Source organism: Copadichromis virginalis, linkage group LG18 (assembly GCF_057382275.1).
Source record: "Copadichromis virginalis isolate Kocher_CV1m ecotype Utaka linkage group LG18, C_Virginalis_male_GT1.1, whole genome shotgun sequence".
Classification (NCBI taxonomy): Eukaryota; Metazoa; Chordata; class Actinopteri; order Cichliformes; family Cichlidae; genus Copadichromis; species Copadichromis virginalis.
This window is the reverse complement of record NC_140635.1, coordinates 13,598,236-13,618,245: the sequence shown is the minus strand read 5'-3', so window position 1 is coordinate 13,618,245 and position 20,010 is coordinate 13,598,236. Positions and strand designations below refer to the sequence as shown.

General features: G+C 40.3%; 2 protein-coding genes across 5 annotated transcripts in view; one reads left to right on the top strand and one right to left on the bottom strand.

The window, feature by feature from the left end:
* The window catches only part of cplx4c (complexin 4c), a 35,359-nt gene that overhangs the window by 7,583 nt on the left and 7,766 nt on the right, over positions 1–20,010 (top strand). Inside the window, exons 2-5 of one of the 2 annotated variants that reach the window (XR_014916431.1) lie at positions 6,047–6,143; positions 6,370–6,425; positions 7,523–8,331; positions 8,489–10,000. The gene's annotated coding sequence lies outside the window, so the exon portion shown is untranslated. Of the gene's footprint in view, positions 1–6,046; positions 6,426–7,522; positions 8,332–8,488; positions 10,395–20,010 lie in introns of those variants that run through there. The other variant, XR_014916430.1, reaches the window with a different exon arrangement.
* Positions 1,753–15,689, bottom strand: atcayb (ATCAY kinesin light chain interacting caytaxin b). 3 transcript variants are annotated; one of them, XM_085439362.1, is made up of 14 exons: positions 15,439–15,689; positions 14,989–15,174; positions 11,707–11,813; positions 10,472–10,521; positions 10,146–10,373; positions 8,467–8,625; positions 8,171–8,273; positions 6,349–6,480; positions 6,094–6,180; positions 5,751–5,849; positions 3,960–3,995; positions 3,815–3,862; positions 3,417–3,463; positions 1,753–2,409 (listed from the first exon to the last, which is right to left on the bottom strand). In XM_085439362.1, the coding sequence occupies exons 3-13, from the start codon at positions 11,781–11,783 to the stop codon at positions 3,424–3,426; spliced, it is 1,059 nt and encodes a 352-aa protein (XP_085295488.1). In that variant the 5' UTR covers positions 11,784–11,813; positions 14,989–15,174; positions 15,439–15,689; the 3' UTR covers positions 1,753–2,409; positions 3,417–3,423. The 3 variants fall into 3 exon arrangements, with proteins under 3 accessions (XP_085295488.1, XP_085295490.1, XP_085295489.1); XM_085439364.1 differs by lacking the exon at positions 15,439–15,689 and adding an exon at positions 15,297–15,375; XM_085439363.1 differs by lacking the exon at positions 15,439–15,689 and having other exon boundaries at positions 14,989–15,290.

Genomic DNA, 20,010 nt, shown 5'->3' with positions numbered 1-20,010 from the left:
GCAGAGGACATTTCTCATAAAGGAAGAAACTATATAGCAAGGGTGTAGACTGTAAAAATCATTAAAAATGTAATATTGTGTGCATATATGTATATATATATATATGTATATGTATATACACACATATATATATATATTCCAAACAATCTGCATCACAGCATAGTGTGGAACCTGTGATTTTAAGGGGGAATTTTCCATGCATAGACAGCTCTGGGTAAATGAAAACCAGGAGCACTATATTTAACTGGCTGTGTCTGACTGCTGCGTCACGAATATTTCTGATGCAACTAGTTGGAGTAAATGGCAGCCAGCCATGTGACCACAGTGTCTCGAGCTACAGGTGTGATAAACCACGGCTATTTCTTTGAAGTTAAGCGCCCGCTGCTTATCAACTCAGATTGCCGCACATTCCCGGATGTGTGCGGAATAAACTCGCGTTCATTTTGTTTGCACAGTATTTGAGCAATCTATGTTACTACTGCGCTTTTCTTTGTTGGTGTAGGAAGGAGTTGAACTCTGACCTGGAGATACAGGAGCACGTGGTCTTTTTGCCAGGAAAGTCTCAGTGGAAAAGGGATGCCTCACACTAAGTTACTGACAGGTCTTATGTTGTGTAGTAGTTTGGCGTTAGTAAACAGAAAATGTTACGTACACGTAAGAACCTGGAGAGTACAAATCTGTTCCATATAGGGGATCAAACCATCTGGTCTAGCACAGGGAAGCATGTGGTGCACATACGTTTTCCACCCTGGAATCAAAAGACAGACTTACCTTTGCTCTCAGTCTAAATTTGGCTTTTTAAATATATGTCCATACGCTCGTTACCAGGGCTTATACACCGGAAGACAAAAAGGCAGATTCTTGTCTGCATGTCTGTAGATCTGTAATAAATATTTTAGTTTAACTCAGCAGAGACAAGCAGCTAGTCTGGTTGCACAACATTAGTAAATAACCAGATCTGCAATGCCTGTGTAGTTTCAAGATGTACAAAAAAAAAATAAAAAATGCTATTTGGTGGTTTCAGAGGATGTTGCATAACTCCTTCTGGACAACATGGATCTGGAAAATTGTTTCATCCCAAAATCAGTGGTCAAAAACTCTTTCCAAATATAGATTTGTTTGCATACAGCAGTGTTATTCAGTCAGCTTTAGAGGTGGTGGTGAACTTTGGACAGAGGCAGGCTGTTTCCTGGTGCTTCAAGTATTAATACAAAATCTAAATGTGTTATGGCTCCATGCCTTTGTGTGTCAGGCGTCTCTTTATTCCAATCTCATGGAATGAAATCCATATTTCAAAAGGCAAGATTATTCTTATAAAACTAAATAACAATTAAGAGTACATAATTAAATATAACATCATAATTTAACTCAAGCTGTTTCTCTTTCACATCTGAATGATTGAATTTACACAATAGAACATGATTAAAATATAATAAAAAATGCAGGGCAAAGTTCAGTTTCTAATTGGTTATGTATTGTGTACATAAACAGAAACGGGTTACTCCAAGGGCATTAAGACCTCCATAAAACGCAGCACAGGACGGTCAGGTGACATCCACCGAGCATCCACTGACGATTATCCCCGTTAATAACTCAACTGCCAAAAACATTCTGGACCGAAGATGAAAACACGCAGCTGCAATAAAAGGATGAAAATATCAGCTGCAACGTACATGAGCAAGTCTGTGCTTTTGTTCTCTTCTGTTTTAGGACTTAAGGCTGAATGCGGGGGACAAATAATCATGACAAAACTTTAGATCACTCATTTATTACAATTTTTTTTTTTACAAACAGTAAATGGCACGTTTTCATAAATAACACTAAGCAATTCATTTTAACTCTCTTATTAAATAGAATTCTTTTCATTTGTAACAATGTTTCTTCCCATCTTGCAAAATTACTTTTTGAAACTTAACAAATGTAACAAAGACAGGAAGGATATAAACAAGCATGCCACCTGCATATTCAACTCCGGAAAACTTGAAAACACACTTTTTGCATCAGAAACATTTAGGAGGAGCGATATCATTGCACTTCTTTTTTCAGCAAATAGCCAATAAACCAAACAATACCAACACCGTCTGTGTGCAAACACTTTTTTCTCAAAAATATATTACAAATATGTACAAAATGCTCCCGGCAAGTCTTTTCATTCACGCATAGGCAAAGTCATGCTGTAGGTAAAGGTCAACTTGACATGCAGGACAGTTTTTGATTTAACTAAGCTACGATGCTTTGGTGTAACTGAACCTTAAGTTGTTAGAAGCAAGCGTGTCACTTGAAACAAGAGGAATATTGAGGAATGATTGTCCTCTGGCTAATAGATCCATTTAGGGGATATAATCCCAGCTGAGAAGCTTGTGGGCTTCTGTTTTTACGACCCCCCCTCGGGCTCTTCAGTTTAAAGCTCTGCAAGGCAAATACAGAAAGTTTAAGTCTCACTTTAATCCCGTCAGTCACAAAGTTTCATGTAATGCAGTTGTTAAAATTGGCAGTGTGTCAGTGAGCGGCAGTAAATCTAAACTACTTGACACATATCAGGTTTGACCATTCATTTTTTCCCCCTGCTTCCTGTGCCGACATTTAGTTAGGGGACAGTCCCCGTGTCCATTCCCGAGATGTCAGCCAGTCCACTGGCTGGCATCTCGTTTGATATATGAGGGCCTATAGGAACAGTCAGCAGCCGGGGACAGTTTCTAAAATAATCCACTTCACCCGCCCTAACCCATCCCGGCTGGCTGTGGTGGGCATTTCACCCAGTTAATGACAGGCTCGGTGGGGCAGATCAATTTGCCCAATAAAAATAGAATTGATTGGTTGCACGCAGGCAGGCCTGAAGAGACAAGCAGCTGTGCTTTATGTAACATGGGGTGATGTTTGAGGATTGAGTAACGTTTCTTGGATCCATGCACAGTCGGAATTTAAAGAAGTTAAACATGACTTGGCAAAGATGAAAATGAGTTGGACGGGGTGAGTGACAGAAGTCAGTCAGCAGTGTATGACATGTTCCTGTTCAGCGTCCAGTACTCTCAGAGAAGAATTGGAAACCTGGAAGGAAACTGAAGCGCGATTTTTGCATTTTTAGATCAACACCTCATCAAACTCAGCATAAAGCGGATGATTGTTGTCTTTTGCACTGCACAGAGACTGCACAGTTTCAAGGAATTGGAAATCTTCGAGTGTGTCATAGTAAAATTTGGATCCCACAGCCACTGAACAGAAAGCTGATCCTTTGGGCCCAAGACAGGCCATCGTCCAGCATGTGATTTACTGTATCGTGTCTCTTTAGCACACGTAAGCAGATATGTGCAGAAAAGAACATTTCCATGTATGTCGAAGATTAATTACTGTGGGCTGACATTACAAACCAACCTGAAGAGTTGATGTAGAGGCACTCAGATGGATGAGTCCCTTACCTTAATGTCAGATGTCACGGCCAACCTCTGCTATCATTGACTTCGGCCTGGAAATAACAGATTAAAATTGACGATAAACAAATATAAATATGTTGCCTGGTCGTCTAAACCATGTTAGGCTGTGTTGCTTAATCAAATCTATATGTCTGCAGAAGTTCAAGCATTCACAATCACATTAAAGAGAAGCAACGCACTGATCAATTTGCTGGTGAACCTCTTACATAATATGCTCTTCATGCCAATGGAGGAAGTTGTTTTATTTTTATTGCTCTAACAGATTAAATATAAAATCAGTGGCTTCTTGCAGCCACGGGATTTAAGTGCAACAATATATGAGTACTTTTCCATATTGTAGCTGCATGCGCTGTAGGACTGTATGTACTACAAAATTGGGTCACCTTTCTTTGGGGAGTGTTGAATTACTCTGCTGCTGGTCTTGCTCAAGTCTGGGGGAGAGGCACATAGTAGTAACATGCATGTTTAAATGAGCATGTGTAAACAAAGAAATTTTAATATAAAATCACTTGAAAACATGTGACTCACCTTTCCTTTTGTGCTCTGATCTTCTCATCGTCATACCTTTAAGAAAAGGGGATAGAAATACAGAATGATGAGGAGTTCTGTAACATCCTTCTCACCAGTGCTGAAGTTAAAAGTTCATCGCTCTGTGTTGATGAAGCTCATATGCAGAGACATGTTAAAGAGAAGGCTTTTGAAGGAATCTGCAGTCCTGAGATAAAATTCAGTCACTTGTAGAAGCACTATTAGGAGCAATAACTTAAGCGAATCATTTTCTGTATGACTTTATCATTCTCCCACATAATTGAAGCAGAATTTCAGCTCACTCTTCTTTATAGTGTTGCTTCATGTCATTGAGGTTTAAAGGCATTTGTGTATGGACAGCTCTCTTATGGTCCTTCCACAGCATTTCATCAGGTTGAGGTCTGGACTCGATCCTTTTCTTTTTCATCCATCGTGTTGAAGATTTGCTGCTGTGCTTGGGATCGCTGTCCTCCTGCATGACACAGTTTCGGCCAAGCTTTCGCAGTCAGACAGATGGCCTCACATTTGACTCTAGAATATTTTGGTATACAGAGCTGACTTAATGGCTACAAGGTGCAAAATACCCAAATCATCACACCTCCACCACCATGCTTGACAGTTGATTTGTGGTGTTTGATTTTATTGAAATGTGGTGCTGTGTATTACGGCCATTTGGTCTAATCTGTCCGAAACTTTCCCCTGGAATCCTTCCAAACAAGCAACACTTATTTAATCGTTTTCTATTTGTGTTGTCATGAAAGGTAAAATTTAACATGCTAACCAAAGCCTTGAGAGTCCGATATGTAACTCTTGGGTTTTTTGCAGTTTCTCTAAGCATTGCATGGGAAGATTGTGGGGTTGTGTTAACATTTGATTAGCAGCATGTATTAATTTCTATGGAAGCAGTAAAGGTGCACTTGGTTTTCCACAGATTCCACAGAGACTTTCTTTTGCACACGACAGTGGAAAAGTTTGTCTGATGTTGGCTCTGTTTCTTCTGTTTAACTATGCACTGCAGTTCTTCCAAAGCCTCAATCATCTTTTGAATTTGTTTTAAAATCAGTTTGCCATAATTCAGTTTTGAGCACTCTTGCACAGTTTGCCATAATAAACAAAAAAAATAAAAAGTGAATGCCTACTCAGAGTTGTAAAGCTCATGTTGGATTTCTTATATGTTTTTAATTTCTTTCCGTGAGGCACGTTGTAACTTTGCTACATATATAAAGTGTTTTTTAAATATTAATATTATTTTAATCACCTGCTGTTTCGTCTGCACAAGTCCATCTAAGTAAACAGTGAGAAGCAGACATTTAAACAAATGTGAAAAACTGTATATCAGTCTTAGTTATCCATAAACACTGTTGGACTGTTTGAATTCTTTCAAGATGTCAGGATTTGGACAATGATGCATGTTTTGTAATTTTGCCTCTGGACATCATATCACAAAAAAACATTAATGATGTGACCAAAGTGCAGACTTTCAACTTTAATTCAAGGAATTAAACAAAAGTATTGCAAAAATAGATTAGGAATAAAAACTATTTTTATATATTCCCTAATTGTCAGAGAGTCAGTGGTGACTGAACAATAGACTAACAACAGTTTCGTGACCTCTTCCCTCTTTATTCCATAACAAATTAAGCAGATAACAGACCTGGAGTTGAGTCTTGCATTCAGTAGTAAATACTTATGGAGCTGACTATATTGCTGTAAGCTTGCAAAGCAGAGTATAAGCTATGAAAGACACTTGAAGCATCTCAACAGGGACCCTTGGTGGCTGAGAGTACTTACTGCAGCACACATTCAGGAATCTGCACGTGCTCCATGGGGATAATCTGACCGAGTTCCTTCAGGGTGTGAACGTAACGGATCTTATCCATGAACTTCACACTTCAAAAAATATAAACAACATTGGGTTACTGTCACAAATTAATCCTAAAATATATGTGCATTCAGCCACGTAGCACAACATACGTACTCTGATTATGAAACAGCAACACTTTTCTCTTTTTAATGTTTTCAGTGTAGCGATGTGACAACTTTAAAATGCTCCAACCTATTTTCCCCTTTCTCTCTTTTGTTTTTAGATTTGTTAAGAGACAAGCTTTCACGGCCAAATGTGTCATAAATATACCTAATGAAGGGTCTTGAGATGGCCAGGACAGTGCGGATGAACCATGTTGGGTGAGCGATGATGAGACACTTTAGATTCTTCCTCAGTCTACAGGAAACAAACAGAGTTTATTACAATCCCCATTATAACTTTTAACTGCATGAAATCCCATGTATATTGGTTATCTTCATCTCTAGCATCAAGAACATCTTCAGCTTCACTATCTTCTAATTTCCCAAATTGTTTTCCGAGTTATTTTGACACTGTTCATCTTACTTTCTGTCTATCATCTGGTAGCATCTCTTCAGCCAGCTGATGCCAGGCATCTTTCTGCGAGGAGTTGCTCCATTCAGGTAAACAATCATGTAATCCTCTGCTACCAGCAGCTCCAGGCTGCTCACAACATACCTGAGAACAGACATGAACAACCTATAATTGTACATGAAAATAGCACATAAAATCCCCTCATTTGATTTATGATGAAAAAGAGTTCTGATATTTTATTTGTGGAGATAAAATGATCTTTCATTTAAAGGGGGATCCATTAAACTCACTTCCAGCTCTAGTTCATCTCATAAACTGTACCTGCAGGATGTTACACTTTGATTAGTGAGGCCCTGTTTTGAAGCTTTAGGCTGAGTATTTTTGGCATCACCATTTCATGTTTTGAAGCCAAACATGTTGCCCACGGTCTTCCCCGATCCATATCATACTTTAACACCCCTTTTTAATGGGGGTGTTTTCTGGTGTCTGTGTGTGGCGCTGCTGGGTAGTCTGTGCTGGCAAACAAATGTTACCGGTCTGGTAGTTACTCCTGGGTGGGTCTGGGGCAGGCTTGGGGACTTGGGGTACCTCTGGGCGGGGGTTTTGGCTGGACCTGGGGGGCTTGGGTGTATTGGTGGAACGAGGAGCCTCTTTAGCTAACTCTTAACCTGGGTTTTTATTGGCTTATGTAGTCTGGTAGTTGCCTGAATGCTGGGGTGGGTATAGTTCGGGCGGAGTGAAGCACACACACTCCCGTTCTCTGTTCGCCATCCAGGGCTGGAAGAGCTGGCTGTCTGGTCAGGGTCTGGGTTAGGGTTATGAGGCTGTTGGGCTGCTCTGCTGCTGTGGAGGCCAGGGAAGTCTACTTGTCTCCATCCCAGAGTGAAGGAGACCATCTCCTGGGTCTGTGGGCTGATTGCCCTTCTACGGGTTGTTGGTTCCAGGACCTGGGAGTGTATGGGGAGTGTGAGTATGTGTACGGTGTCCATTTCTGTGTCTCCATGTTGGGTGTGTGTGTGAGTGTTTGTATACCTGTGCATGAGGGTGGGAATGCATGCTTGTGTTGTCCTGTTTGTCTTTGTGTGTCAGGTCAGGTCTCTACCTCTCTTAGAACATCTCAGGCCAATAATGCCTAGTAATGCTCCACTTGTGAAAGTAAATCTGTTTGTCATTTTATGGCCTTCAGACAACAATTCTGACTTCTACACTGCTGCAAAAAGACAGGAGGAAAAAAAAGAAGAAGAAAGGGGTGACTCAAAACTCATGCACAGTACTGGAGGGATTTACTGAGGTCATAGGAGCAGAGGATTCTTCTCTAGAATCTGAACTCAGGAGTGCCACCTGCTGGCTATTAGAAATAATGGCACAGATTTCAGGCACTTTACTGGCTCAAGTTCTCAACATGACGTCTGGTTTTTTTCTTCATCAGAAACAAACTGTTTTAGCTCCCTTTAAGGTCAAGGGGCGGGGCTTCCATGCTCAAAGCCAGAGCAGCGTGACTGAGATGACCATATCAGGATATCCTCTCTTACTGACATCACACAGCGCCAAGAGTAGAACAAGCCGTTTAGAACTGACTATTTTGAGCAGTCTGAAATCAGGGATCACTATCTCAAACTTTAATATAAGCTCTCCCATTACAACAGTATGGATTTAAATAACATTAAAAAAAAACCCATAACAGGTCCACTCTAATTTTAAGAATTATTTGATTCATTATTTTACATCCTCATTGGATAGGAGACTTTTTACATTGGAAACGTTTAATGGATTGTAGAGTGAGAAAAGAAGGAAGTAAGGTTGTCGCCATGTGATAACAAAGAAAGGATCTTACAGGAAGAGATTTTCCATGATGTACGTGTAGTCGTCACAGCTGCTGTCAGGAAGGTAGCAGGCTGCAAACACGATGATGGCATTCAGACCTTCCCCGTAATATCCTGACAGAAGAGAGAGATGCAGTTGCTCCATTCGTAGTGGCAAATTATCACGTGGCAGGTAGGACATGTAAATGTGTCTGTACTCTTTTACATTTCACCTACATTTTACATTTAATACCAGGAAGTGGGCTGATAAGATTTATAATAGCATAACCATCCTAAGGAATCCATTTGGGGAAACAGTCTAACTAACCTCCATGTGTGACCACTCTCAGGTACGGCCTGATGACCTGCATATCGATCCGTTGCTCCTGGTCGCCAATGATCACTGTTCGCCACAGACGACCTGACGAGTCTCTCTCCTCTTCGCTCTCACCTGGGAGACGCTTAGCAGTAGCCACAGGTGTGTCGTCTGAAAACAAGGTGACACCAGAAAGCAGCTGCTCACAACACATGTAGCCAACATGAGCAGAGCTGGCAAAGGGAAATGAACCTTTTCAAAGCTATAAATCACGATTTATGATGACATTTAGCATACAAACGTAAAATGTACTCTAAGCTCTTTTTACAACATGTCTAATTCATACAAGCACCTTTTTCTTCTTCTAAATGTTTCTATCTAACATTCAAATAACAACTTGGGGGTTCAGCATCTTGCCTGAGGATACTTTGGCTGACTGGAATTGCCTCAAACCACCATCCTTCCAATTAGTAGCTGACCTGCTCCACCTCAGAGGCAAAAAAGGTCCATATTTGTCAATGTAAACAACAATATTGCTGAAGTTACTGCACATAACCTGGTGCAATTCAAATTTTCCCTTCTTTGTAAAATTAAATATCATGAAATCCTGAATTTTTCCACCTCATTTACAATGCAGGCTTACTCTTCAGCTCACCTTTATACTAAATATGTGGTATTGGCTTGTTCAGACAGCTCAGAGGCCACACCAACAACAATGCACAATACAACTACTCAACATGACTGACAGAGACAACGCCTTTAAATGGAGCATAGAATAAGCGCTGATGTCACTGCATGGCTCAAGCACACGATCAAAAATATGTTACCAGAGAGCAAAATATCTGCTCCCCTTGGATGTGACCTTCTTGCGTTGCTAAAATTTAATAAACAAACAAAAAAACCTGCTCAGCTGGGTAAAAACTCATCCCAAAAGGATACACAGACCCAGCAGCTATTTGTTTTAAACCAGCACGATCCATCAAAGCTGGAAGCACAGATTTAGAACAAGAAAATCCAGAGGAAAAAAAACTAAAAGAGATGTGAAGAATGAGAAGCAGCAAAGGATACACCAAAGGGCTCCTAACAAAAGCCCCTGCAGAGGGGAACGAAAAGCTACTACTGCTTAGAAAAAGCTGTAACATCTGGACCTGAGCTGATCACTGACTGTGCTTACATTCATGTACTGCACAGACACGAAAGCCTCCCTTATACCTGGGACCTGAATGATCAAATGTAACCCCTCACTAGACTGTAAAACTGCTAGAGCTCCAGAGCAACACAGGAGTTAGGATTGATAATGTTAGAGCCACCAGCCTTAAATTGGTGTTAAGGCTAATTTTAACTCTCTTCGGCTTTTCTCCTTTGTTTAAATCAACACACAGTACAATGTAATATCATGTTTTATTGTTATGCTTTGTCTTTTGTGACAGTACCCAGCATTCCCTCTTTTTTAGAGTGTGTGTCATTGTTTTCATTGTTATACTGTGTGTGTTTAATAGTTATTGTGTTGTTTTTAGCTTGCGGAAATAAATGTGCCTCTATTCTACATTTGTTCTGGTTTATTACAACTACCATATAAAACTATATCATTACAGAAAGATTATGTACAGTTTGTTGATTTGTCCTCATTATGTGTTCTAATAATTTCCCCCATAGAAGTTTTTGGATGCTAAATTTGAACATGCATGTACCTTCCCACTCTAGCTCGTTGCCGTTGTTGATGAACTCCAGTGAGTCAGTCTCATCTGGAGTCTCGATGTCATCAACATTGATGTCCAGGTCGTCGGGCGTTTCCAGGAAGTCATCAGAGAGCACCGACCCCTCGCTCTGATCCAGAGACAGGTTCATGTCGGGGGCGACCAGCGTGCGACGCTTACGTTGGGTCATGGATTCGCCGACATTCAGAGTGGTGGGAGGATCTAAGACAAAATGTTATGAAAGTATGGATACACCTTATACGTATAAACATGAGTGTGTCTGTATAAAAAATATAATGGTGTCTATTTAGTCCACTTACTGGTCCTGCTGTCAGAGAGGCCACATGCATCTCCATCCTCTGGCAGTGGCCTGCAGGGAAACGAACGCAGCATAAATAAACAGTTAAATTGGAAATAATTGTACATACATAAGAATTATATCTGGCTTAATGTCTTCCTGCTGCCAAGTAATGATTGTTTTGGCTGTTATATAATTGTATATTATAAGCACAACTGTTAAACTAAATAATCTGCGATGATGAAAACCACTAAAAAACCATGAAGTACTAACAGTCAGTCCCAGCATTTTGCTCTTTGCCCTTTGTTTTTAGAGAGGCTGCGATGCGAAACCTGATTTAAATGTATTTCACCCTGTCGTTTGAGAAAGCAACACCAGCAATTACCAACTCCCCTCTGATTTTATAATAGGACAGCTGAAACCTCGGTGAGGGACTGAGCAGGCTAGATTAGAGTGCACACACATATGCAGACAGGCAATAACAGAGACTTGCATACACAGACAAACACACCCTGAAACACCACAAGTATGGACTGATGGAGCTGCTGGATAATTGCTGTTATTAAATTGTCAGTAGCTATGTAGAAGCAAGGTTAAGACCGCACCGACAAGTATTCAAGAGCGAATTAAGCAGTAGGGAAGAGAAAAACAATTTTCAGTGTTAAATAATTTGCTTCTAACACAGACCTCCAGGTCTGAAATCCCCCCAGATGAATCACAATATTCCACTTCTCTTACCTAATATTCCACCACCATAATTCATGTGAAGTCATCCTGAGATATTTTTAGCCTTGTTAAATGCATTAAACACACGCATTAGTGATTCTGACACAAAAGCATTTTTCAGACAGTCACAGGACTTTGCTGCATGTACTATGTGTGGATGTTTTTGGAAGATAATGAAGGTTTCTCTGATCAGCTTCTAAAAGCATATTTCCCCTGCTGTCAAAGAAAGATTTTGGCCAGCAGTAGAGCGAGTGGCTAGTCTCCCATAGCTTGGACACTGCGAGGTATTTGACTGCTCCTCTTTTTCCATCTGCTGGTTGCTATTTTGTTCGCTGACTTGCTACAGCCTCATCACATAACACCTGATGACTACATCATGGAAAGTACACACCTGCTTCCTTTCGGCCCTCCGCGCACTCACACAACATGTGACAGACTTTCCATCGAAGCTTGATCTCTTTGAAAAAGCTTCTGCACAAATCAGACAAACTGCACGCACAAACACAGACTGTTTGTTTCTCTGCCTCGTACCTGGGGAAGTCTTCATCCTGCCACTCGTCCTTAACCTCCATGCTGTCCATACGTAAAGTGGCTTCCGCTGTACCCATCCTCTGACAGCGAGGATGGGCTTCAGCTCGCTGTAATAGGCAAACAAACAAAAGAATTCATTGAGCCGTTCACCAGGAAGTTCACCGAATGGTTTAACACACTGCTGACTAACTAATTCAGTCGTTGCAGCCTTATTAAAGTAGACACTCCACCCAAATTGCACAACCTGAATGATGTCTTTTTCTGGCTTCTTATACTTGTCTTTATTACAAACTGAAAGTGGAGATAGATGAGCGTGGCTGCTTTATGATCAGGATTTAACATAAAAAAGTTTTAAGCCACTACCAAGGAGTTTGTTTATCTCTTTGTTTGCTTAGATGCTTAACCTGACCTGTCAATCATTCGGGCATTAAAAAAGACACCTAACTGAAGGGATGAACCAGTGTTGTATCTTCACTTAACAGAAAATCTGGGGAAGAACCTGTTTTAAATTATATCTTTAGGCACTTTGTTACTAGCAGCCTGTTGTGACACATTATTTGTTCCTGTTTCTTTGGTTGAATCTGTGAAAAATACCACAGATAACACCATGTGACAGACATAAAATAACATTTTTGCAGCAACAAGGTGTTTCCCCAAAGCTCTTAGCTGAAAATTCTACATAGTAGCAGACCTAAAATCTATCTACTGCAGATGAACAGCATCTGAAAGTCATGTTCTTATAAAATGGAAAAACAAAACAAAACAAAACAAAACAGAGAAGATGTGGCACAGAATATGAGAGATGCATCTGGCCTCTAAGTTGATGTATCTCTCTTCTCCTCACTGACGTCTCCTCAGAAATGACCTCAGTAGAAGGGTGGCGGCACAAAACTATTCTTAAGAAAGGGAAGCAGGGACAAAAGGCTGGTGTGTGCCAAATTACACAAGAACTAGACTGAAAACCATCCATAAACAGGTCTTATGGAGGGATGCATGTCTAAGGTCAGGGGAGCAATATAAGAGTGTTTATAGTCGTCTGTAAAACATGGTTGGGACTGAATTTCAGTCGGTGGTGTTGGGAATTATGTCGAAATTGATGGAAACATATATGCAGAAAAGAACCATCAGATTTTGATCCAGCATGCAAGACCATGTGAAAAATGTCAGATTGGAAACAATATCATTTTGTTCAGCATGACACTGATCCCAAACACACTGTAAATGCTGCAAAGTGCACTTGGATAGAACAAAACACACAATGGAGCACTACCAGAGCCTAGACTTCAACTTCACTGCAGCGTTGTGGGATCATCTTGACAGAGGATGCATTAAAAGTCACAGTATGCACAGTATTGTCTCTAGTTGCATCATGGGAAATGTGTCATGTATGAAGCTTGACCCTTGGAGGTGACACAAAAATTTGGATATGTCACCCACCTCTGATTCTGTCAGCTTCTCTCTGTTAAATTAAAATGAACTTCATTATGTAGCTGTTGCACTAAAGTAGTTGAGTATATCATAAACAGGTGAAGCAATGGACTCAGAGGAATTAGAGACTGGAATTGGACGATCAGGAAAGCAGAGTAGATGCGTTGTCTTGTTTGTGTCGGGCAGACTGTATTTAAGAACAAAATCTGAACCCAAGAACAATTTAGCCCTATGTGTTCTGTTGTTAAATCACAGAAATGATAGTTTGACATAACCAAGTCCCAGTGGGTTTCCTTCCCCATGATCCCTGGGGGAGGGTGACATAAACAGTTTCTCATACAATACAGATCCTCAGGGCACAACAAGCACCTGCTTCTGTAAAGCAGATCATGATCTAAGCTTCCATATTATATAGAATCAAAGCAGATATCTCCCTCCATGACATCATGCTCTATATTTGGTATTTGATGTAAAGGTTCACAGTGTTTTATTTATAGCAGCCTGACCATTAGGGATTAGTCATGCACAAAGTAAACATCATGTGTCTCCCTATGTCACTCTCCTAGCCAGAGTTCCTCAGGCTACAGACACAGACTTTACTGTGATCCATTTGTCCACTGGGTTGGCACTGATGTGTGGAATAAAAAAACAGCAAATGTGGGCTAAAAGGTGCAGGTCCTCCAGCTACATGTTCCCAGTACAGCTGTATTGTAAATCGATTCTAAATGATGGAGAAAAGAGGTATTTGCACTGCATTGCCTGATAAGAAAGTTGCAGTGTTTGGTGCAGATCCTTAAATGCCATTTTAACTGAGACCTTTCTGCTTAAATTACATTTCAAGTTGCCTTCCTCTGATCTCACACGATGACTGCATGTGGTTTATTGTGGTGCGCATGTCTCTTTCAAAGGCTCAGCTGCATGCACAGTGAACTGCTGATTGATGGACACAAAGTAATGTTGCAGCGGCACGTGTTTGGTGGGGATTTATGTCCAGATGGCAGGCCTGTCCTCATTTCCCAAATGCTGTCTCGTGAACTATTGATGCTGTTGCGCTTGGCAAACCTGAGACCTGAAACAGGCGCAACACTTGCATAAATGTTACCACATACTTTTTTCTGACAAGTACTCTGTCTTTGATACACAACAGGTGGGATCAAGTGAAGCGGAGAGGTAGTTTTCGCTCGTCTCTGTTATGAAATCATTTACTCAAAGATAAGCATTAATAGAACAGTTGAAGATGAAAGGCGACAGAGAGGTGGTCATGTACAGCCTGAAGATAATGATGTCCAAAGCCTAAAAACTTCTCATCTTTTCAACATCTCTTAATATCTCTGACAACACTGAAAACAAAGTAAAAAAATGATCTGTTTGAAGAGTGTGACACCTGAAATCTGCTTCATCCTGACTGTGTAGTTGCAGTTTGATCAGATCAGCTTGTGTTCACAGAAAACCAGCGGCTCCCACGACTGTTATCCCACTGTGATCTAAACATTTCCCCTTTTCCTTTTTTGAGCCCGCTCCACTTCAGAATAAACAAACTAATAATAAAAAGAATAATCTTGGGTCTTACTGTATCACTCTTATTGAGAAGCTGACAAAGAAAATTTGTGTTTGCGTGGCCTTTAAATGCGTGCAAAGAAGCTATTGTGTCACGACTGCCAGTCCTCAATTAGCAGAAAAACTAAAACCGTCTCAGTGATTAATTGCGTGCAGTCACAGAACGAAACAAAGCACTGAATGTCACGTTTGATGTTCTGCCCTCTGGGCCTCCCATCAGTAGAATCTGTTCAGAAGAAGAGCTCTTTATGAGAGCGGAAAGCGGAGAAAACCATGGTTTAAAAGCAGGATACTCACATACTGTAATTACAAAGGCTTTCTGCGTCCCTGCTTCCCTTTCAGATGGTCCCCCTTCCTTAAAGCTGCTGAGTGTGGATCATCGCTGATTACATCTGCAGGTGTGTGCTGAGGGCCTGGGCTGCTGGATAATTCTTGTTGTTTACCCCTGCTGTTAATGGAGGCTGAGGCAGTAACTGTGTCCTCCTGTAGAGAGGCGAATGAGAGGAGAGTCTGTCACCGTGCAGCAGAAACATCCCGCTCTCACCTTCCCAGCGTCCTCACTGTGCTGCTTTCTGATCTAAATAACAATAATCCTGACCGTGTACCTTTAGCATGTTTCATGATGATCACTCTCCTCCTCCTCCCTCCACCAACTCTAATGCCCCCACCCCAGGCTTTAATCCTGCTGCGATGATGTCAGCCGTATGGGAACAGTGTTATGATGGTTACGTAATAACAACTGCCTACCTTCTCTTTGATTCTGTCAGGCCACTTGGAGTCAGGATCACCTGTTTCCCTCACATTCAGTCCATTCTGGATTCTCCATCACTGACGGAGTTTGTTTCCTCCGGAGAGCAGGAAAAAAATGGATGTTTCTATTTCAGCGCTGTTCCCTGGCAACAGCATCTTCACCCATTACGCGCACAGTTTCTCGCTCTCTCGTTTTTTCCCCCACCATCTCTTATAACCTCTCTCTCCCTCGATGAAGCCCCTCCTCCACACAGATTCCCCTCCTTTTCTCCTGCTTGCTGGCTCTGACTCTAATTCACCTTCCTCCCTACTTCTCCTGCGGTCCTCACAGCTGCACACAGCTCTCCGCAGTGTCACCGCACACGGAGTGGCATCCCTCCGGCATTGCCCTCAATACCCAAAGGGAGCAAGCACAACTTCCAGCTCTTCAGCTCAGGCAGAAAAATTAAATTCAGGTGTTTTTACACTTTATATTAACAACATTTCACTGCACAGCACTGAAATATGCCTGATTTATACAATAAGCGCTTAGCAGATGCAAATTTTGCATTAAGCAACAGTTTTATCTCTGTAAGAAATCACTTATTTTGTTGATGTTTACTGGAATTAGGATTCTATTTCGTTTCTACTTTATTTCACAGAAAATCATCTGTAGCTTTTTTATGGCTTCTAATGTTGTTATTAATTCCTTTTAATAGTTAATAAGGTGACAAAATATCACATGTTGATATTTTGCATTATTTTCCTCAACAAAAAGCATGCTTTTGTAACGATTTAGTTTAGTTTTTTAGTTACTTGAACTCAGTTATTTATTTATTTATTTTTTAACAGCACGACATAATCTATGTCGTGCTCTTCTTCTTTATTTTTTCATTTTTTTCCATTTGCCAGCAGATGGCGTGAGAGTGCTCCACAAGTCAAACTCATCAGTGTAAAATAAGAGTTGGGCTGAGCTGTATTACAGTTTGTAAGGCTAGTATATTCAGCACCCTAATTTAGAAATAAGAAATTTAATCCTGTGACATGTGCCACAAAAATGCAGCTCTGCTTCCTGGAGAAAGCAAACATCTGTTACTTTCATTCTAGCAGTCTGGAATAAGAAACCAAAGGTTTGATCAGGCTATGACAGCTGGATAGGCTCCAGCGCCCCTGAAAAGGATAAGCGGAAGTGAATGGATGGATGGATGGATGGAATAAAAATATAATGTTGAAGTAGACGGATGATCACGATGGCTAGTGTTACTTACACACTGTGTAAGTACTGTTTCACTATATTTTACATAATATTGGACAAAAACAGTTACATGCATGTCAGTGCTGTGATTTTATCTAATGAGCAGTGTTGATTGTAAAGTCTGACTGCAGCAGGAAGGAAGGACCTGTGATGTCTTCACCTGAGTCTCCTGAGCAGATGTAGTCTGTGATCTATTCTTTCTTGAATAGATCAGAGAACATTCAGGAACCTAAAGGAATTTATCATTTCAATCTCTTCTCTTCTCCGATCCAGCAGAGAAGCTTTGCACCTCTGAAGTCTAACGTCTGTTCTTTGTTTTTGTTTGTTTGTTTGATCTGGAGGATTTTGGGGTATGAACGGCCGGGTCACTACAAAGCATCTTAGTCTGATTTAAGTATGGATCATGACTAGGACCCTGCAAAATGTTCATGGACATTCTTCTTCAGGATTTTCTGGTAGAAAGCAGAACTCATCGTTCCATCAATTACAGCAAGTCATTAAGCAGCAAAGCAACACCAGACCGTCACAATACCACACTACTATATTTGACTGGGAATGTAGTAAGACACAAACCTTCTAAATATTTGAACTTTTGTCTCGTAAGTCCACAGAATATTGTCCCAAGAATCTTAGGGATGATGATCAAGATGTTTTTGGCAAATGTGAGATGAGCCTTTGTGACCTTTTTGGTTTCTCATCTCTTCTTGAGTTTCTTTAGATTCTGACATAACATGTTGCTTTTTGAGGTCTTTAAGCCTGCTTCACTTTGTCACACACGTTATATTTGGATATATTATATTTGGACATGTTATATTTCTTGATTTAACAGATCTGGCAGTGATCAGGCCTGGATGTGGCTCATAAAATTAAACTCAGCTTTACATGATACATTTAATTACTTTTTCACATAGGGTTGGATACGTTTGATTGCATAAGAGGGGTTGGATAGCCCCCTTCTCCTAATAAATTAAATCATCATTTTAAAACTGAATTTTGTATTTACCTGAGATGTCCTTCTTAAATTTTGAAATTACTTTAATTTTAAATTACCTGAAACATTTAAGTCTGACAAATATGCAGAAAACCAAGAAATCATGAAGGGGAAAATACCTTTTTGCAGCACTGTATGTCTTAGCCTGGAGCTTTAACCATTACAAACATCCTCCAATCGAAATGTCTTCATTTTCCAAAAACTTTATCAAGATCTGAAAGAAGTACTGCTACTTACTGGTTTAAATAAAGTGATATATCTGTAGTGGGCAGTCTGGCTAACACCAACACAATCTCCATGGATACCATGCCCATCTGTGTGACACCTGCTGCATCAGAATTTGCAGCTGTGGCAGTCAGACTAAAAAGGAAATCAGTGTTTGTCTTCTAGTGTAATATTGGTTTTAAGTTACTCAAAATGATGAATGATCAAAGTCTTAAGCTTGAAAAGTCATTTTTGTGGAGGCGATTTTTTCCATATTTGCTCAGCCCAGGTCTTACATAATGCTCTTTCTGCTCTGTTAAATTTGTAGTGAACCACGAAAACCTAAAAATATTCTAACCATTATTGTACTTCACACAGAGGTCAGATTTCCCCTGAGGTAGAAATCAAGCATGGTCAAACAAGAATAAAGCCTGCACAAGTAAGTGCGAGTTTTATGCTTTAGTAGGTCAAACACACTGTCTGGGTGTCTGTACCGTAAGTCTTACATAAAAAGTAGATCACCTGGAAAATGTCCAAAACTCGTCATGAGACCCTGGAGGATGGGATGAAGAAGAGATTCTCATGCGTCACAAATGGACTTGTTAAAGACATGGTGGATTACCAGGTCAGAGGTCAAAGTGAGAGAACACTTGACCACTTTAATCGGTACCTAGTACAGACAGACTGTACTAGGTCTGTACTAGGACCTTAGTACTAACAGATTGGACCCCCTTATGTCTTCAGAACAGCCTTAATTCAACAAGGTGCTGAAAACATTCATCACAGGTTTTGGTCCAAAGTCACATGATAGCATCACACAAATGCTGCAGATGATGCAGATCTCCTGTTACACCACATCCTAAAGGTGCTCTGTTGGATTGACATCTAGTGACTGTGAACTCGTTGACATGTTAAGGTATGGAGCAGTAAGGTCAAACGTGCTGTTTCTGTGGCCGTACAGTCAGAATCAGAATCAGAATCAGAATACTTTATTGATCCCTGGGGGAAATTATTTTTTGTTACAGTGCTCCATTTTAAACCAACATTAAGACAAGACAGACAATACACTAACTAAGAATAGTACAATATATACATATATATACATACATACATACATACATAAGTCACTCATAAATAAATAGTTGGAAAAGAAACATGTGTAGTTGTAGCAGCAAACAGTGTGTTAAGTGGATGCGTTGTACAGGGAGATGGCCACAGGCAGGAATGATTTCCTGTGTCGTTCAGTGGTGCTTTTCGGTAATCTCAGTCTCTCACTGAACGTGCTCCTGTGACTGACCAGCATGTCATGGAGTGGGTGGGAGGTGTTATCCAACATTGTCTTTATCTTGGACAGCATCCGCCTCTCCGACACCAGTGAGGAGTATTTAAACTAGGGCTGAACGATTATGGAAAATAATCTAATTGCGATTTTTTGCCCCAATATTGCGATTGCGATGCGATATGCGATTATTTTTTAAGGTATTTGTCTTCTGTATTATTAAACAAAGACAAGCAATACATCATATAGTATGGCCAATACTATACTACATTAATTTTAAACTGTTCTTTCCTGGAAGACAGACCTCTGTTATGATGACATGAGGTGATGCATGAATTGATGACTGACATTTTTATTTAACTTCTTCAATCACAACAGTATATTTGAACATACACAATAGTTTATTTTTAGCTTACAAACATCTGAGCATAAAGTGCTGACAAGGAACCCTGGTGTAAACATTAAAATGAAAGTCAGTACAATGTGCAGATTGCAGAAATATACATAAAAAAAAATCAGTGGCTTTACCACACTCAGTTTTTCGACATCTGTGAACTACTAGACAGTCATTCAATTAAAAAATAATATTAAATAAATAAAACTAATAAATAAAAAATACACACATCTTACTGATCTCTGCAGTCAGTAACATTACACATAAAGTGCAAACATAATAGCAATTGTATAAACACACACACAAACACGCCTTTAAAGTTTAAAGGCGTGAAATTGGACGGTCTAGTTCTGATTAGCGTCACCGCTGTCTCGGTGGAGTTTAATAAACTCGGCCGTCTGCTTCTTGCTATCTAAAATATAACCAGACACTGGTGTAAATTCTCGACTGTCTCATACTTCTGTTTA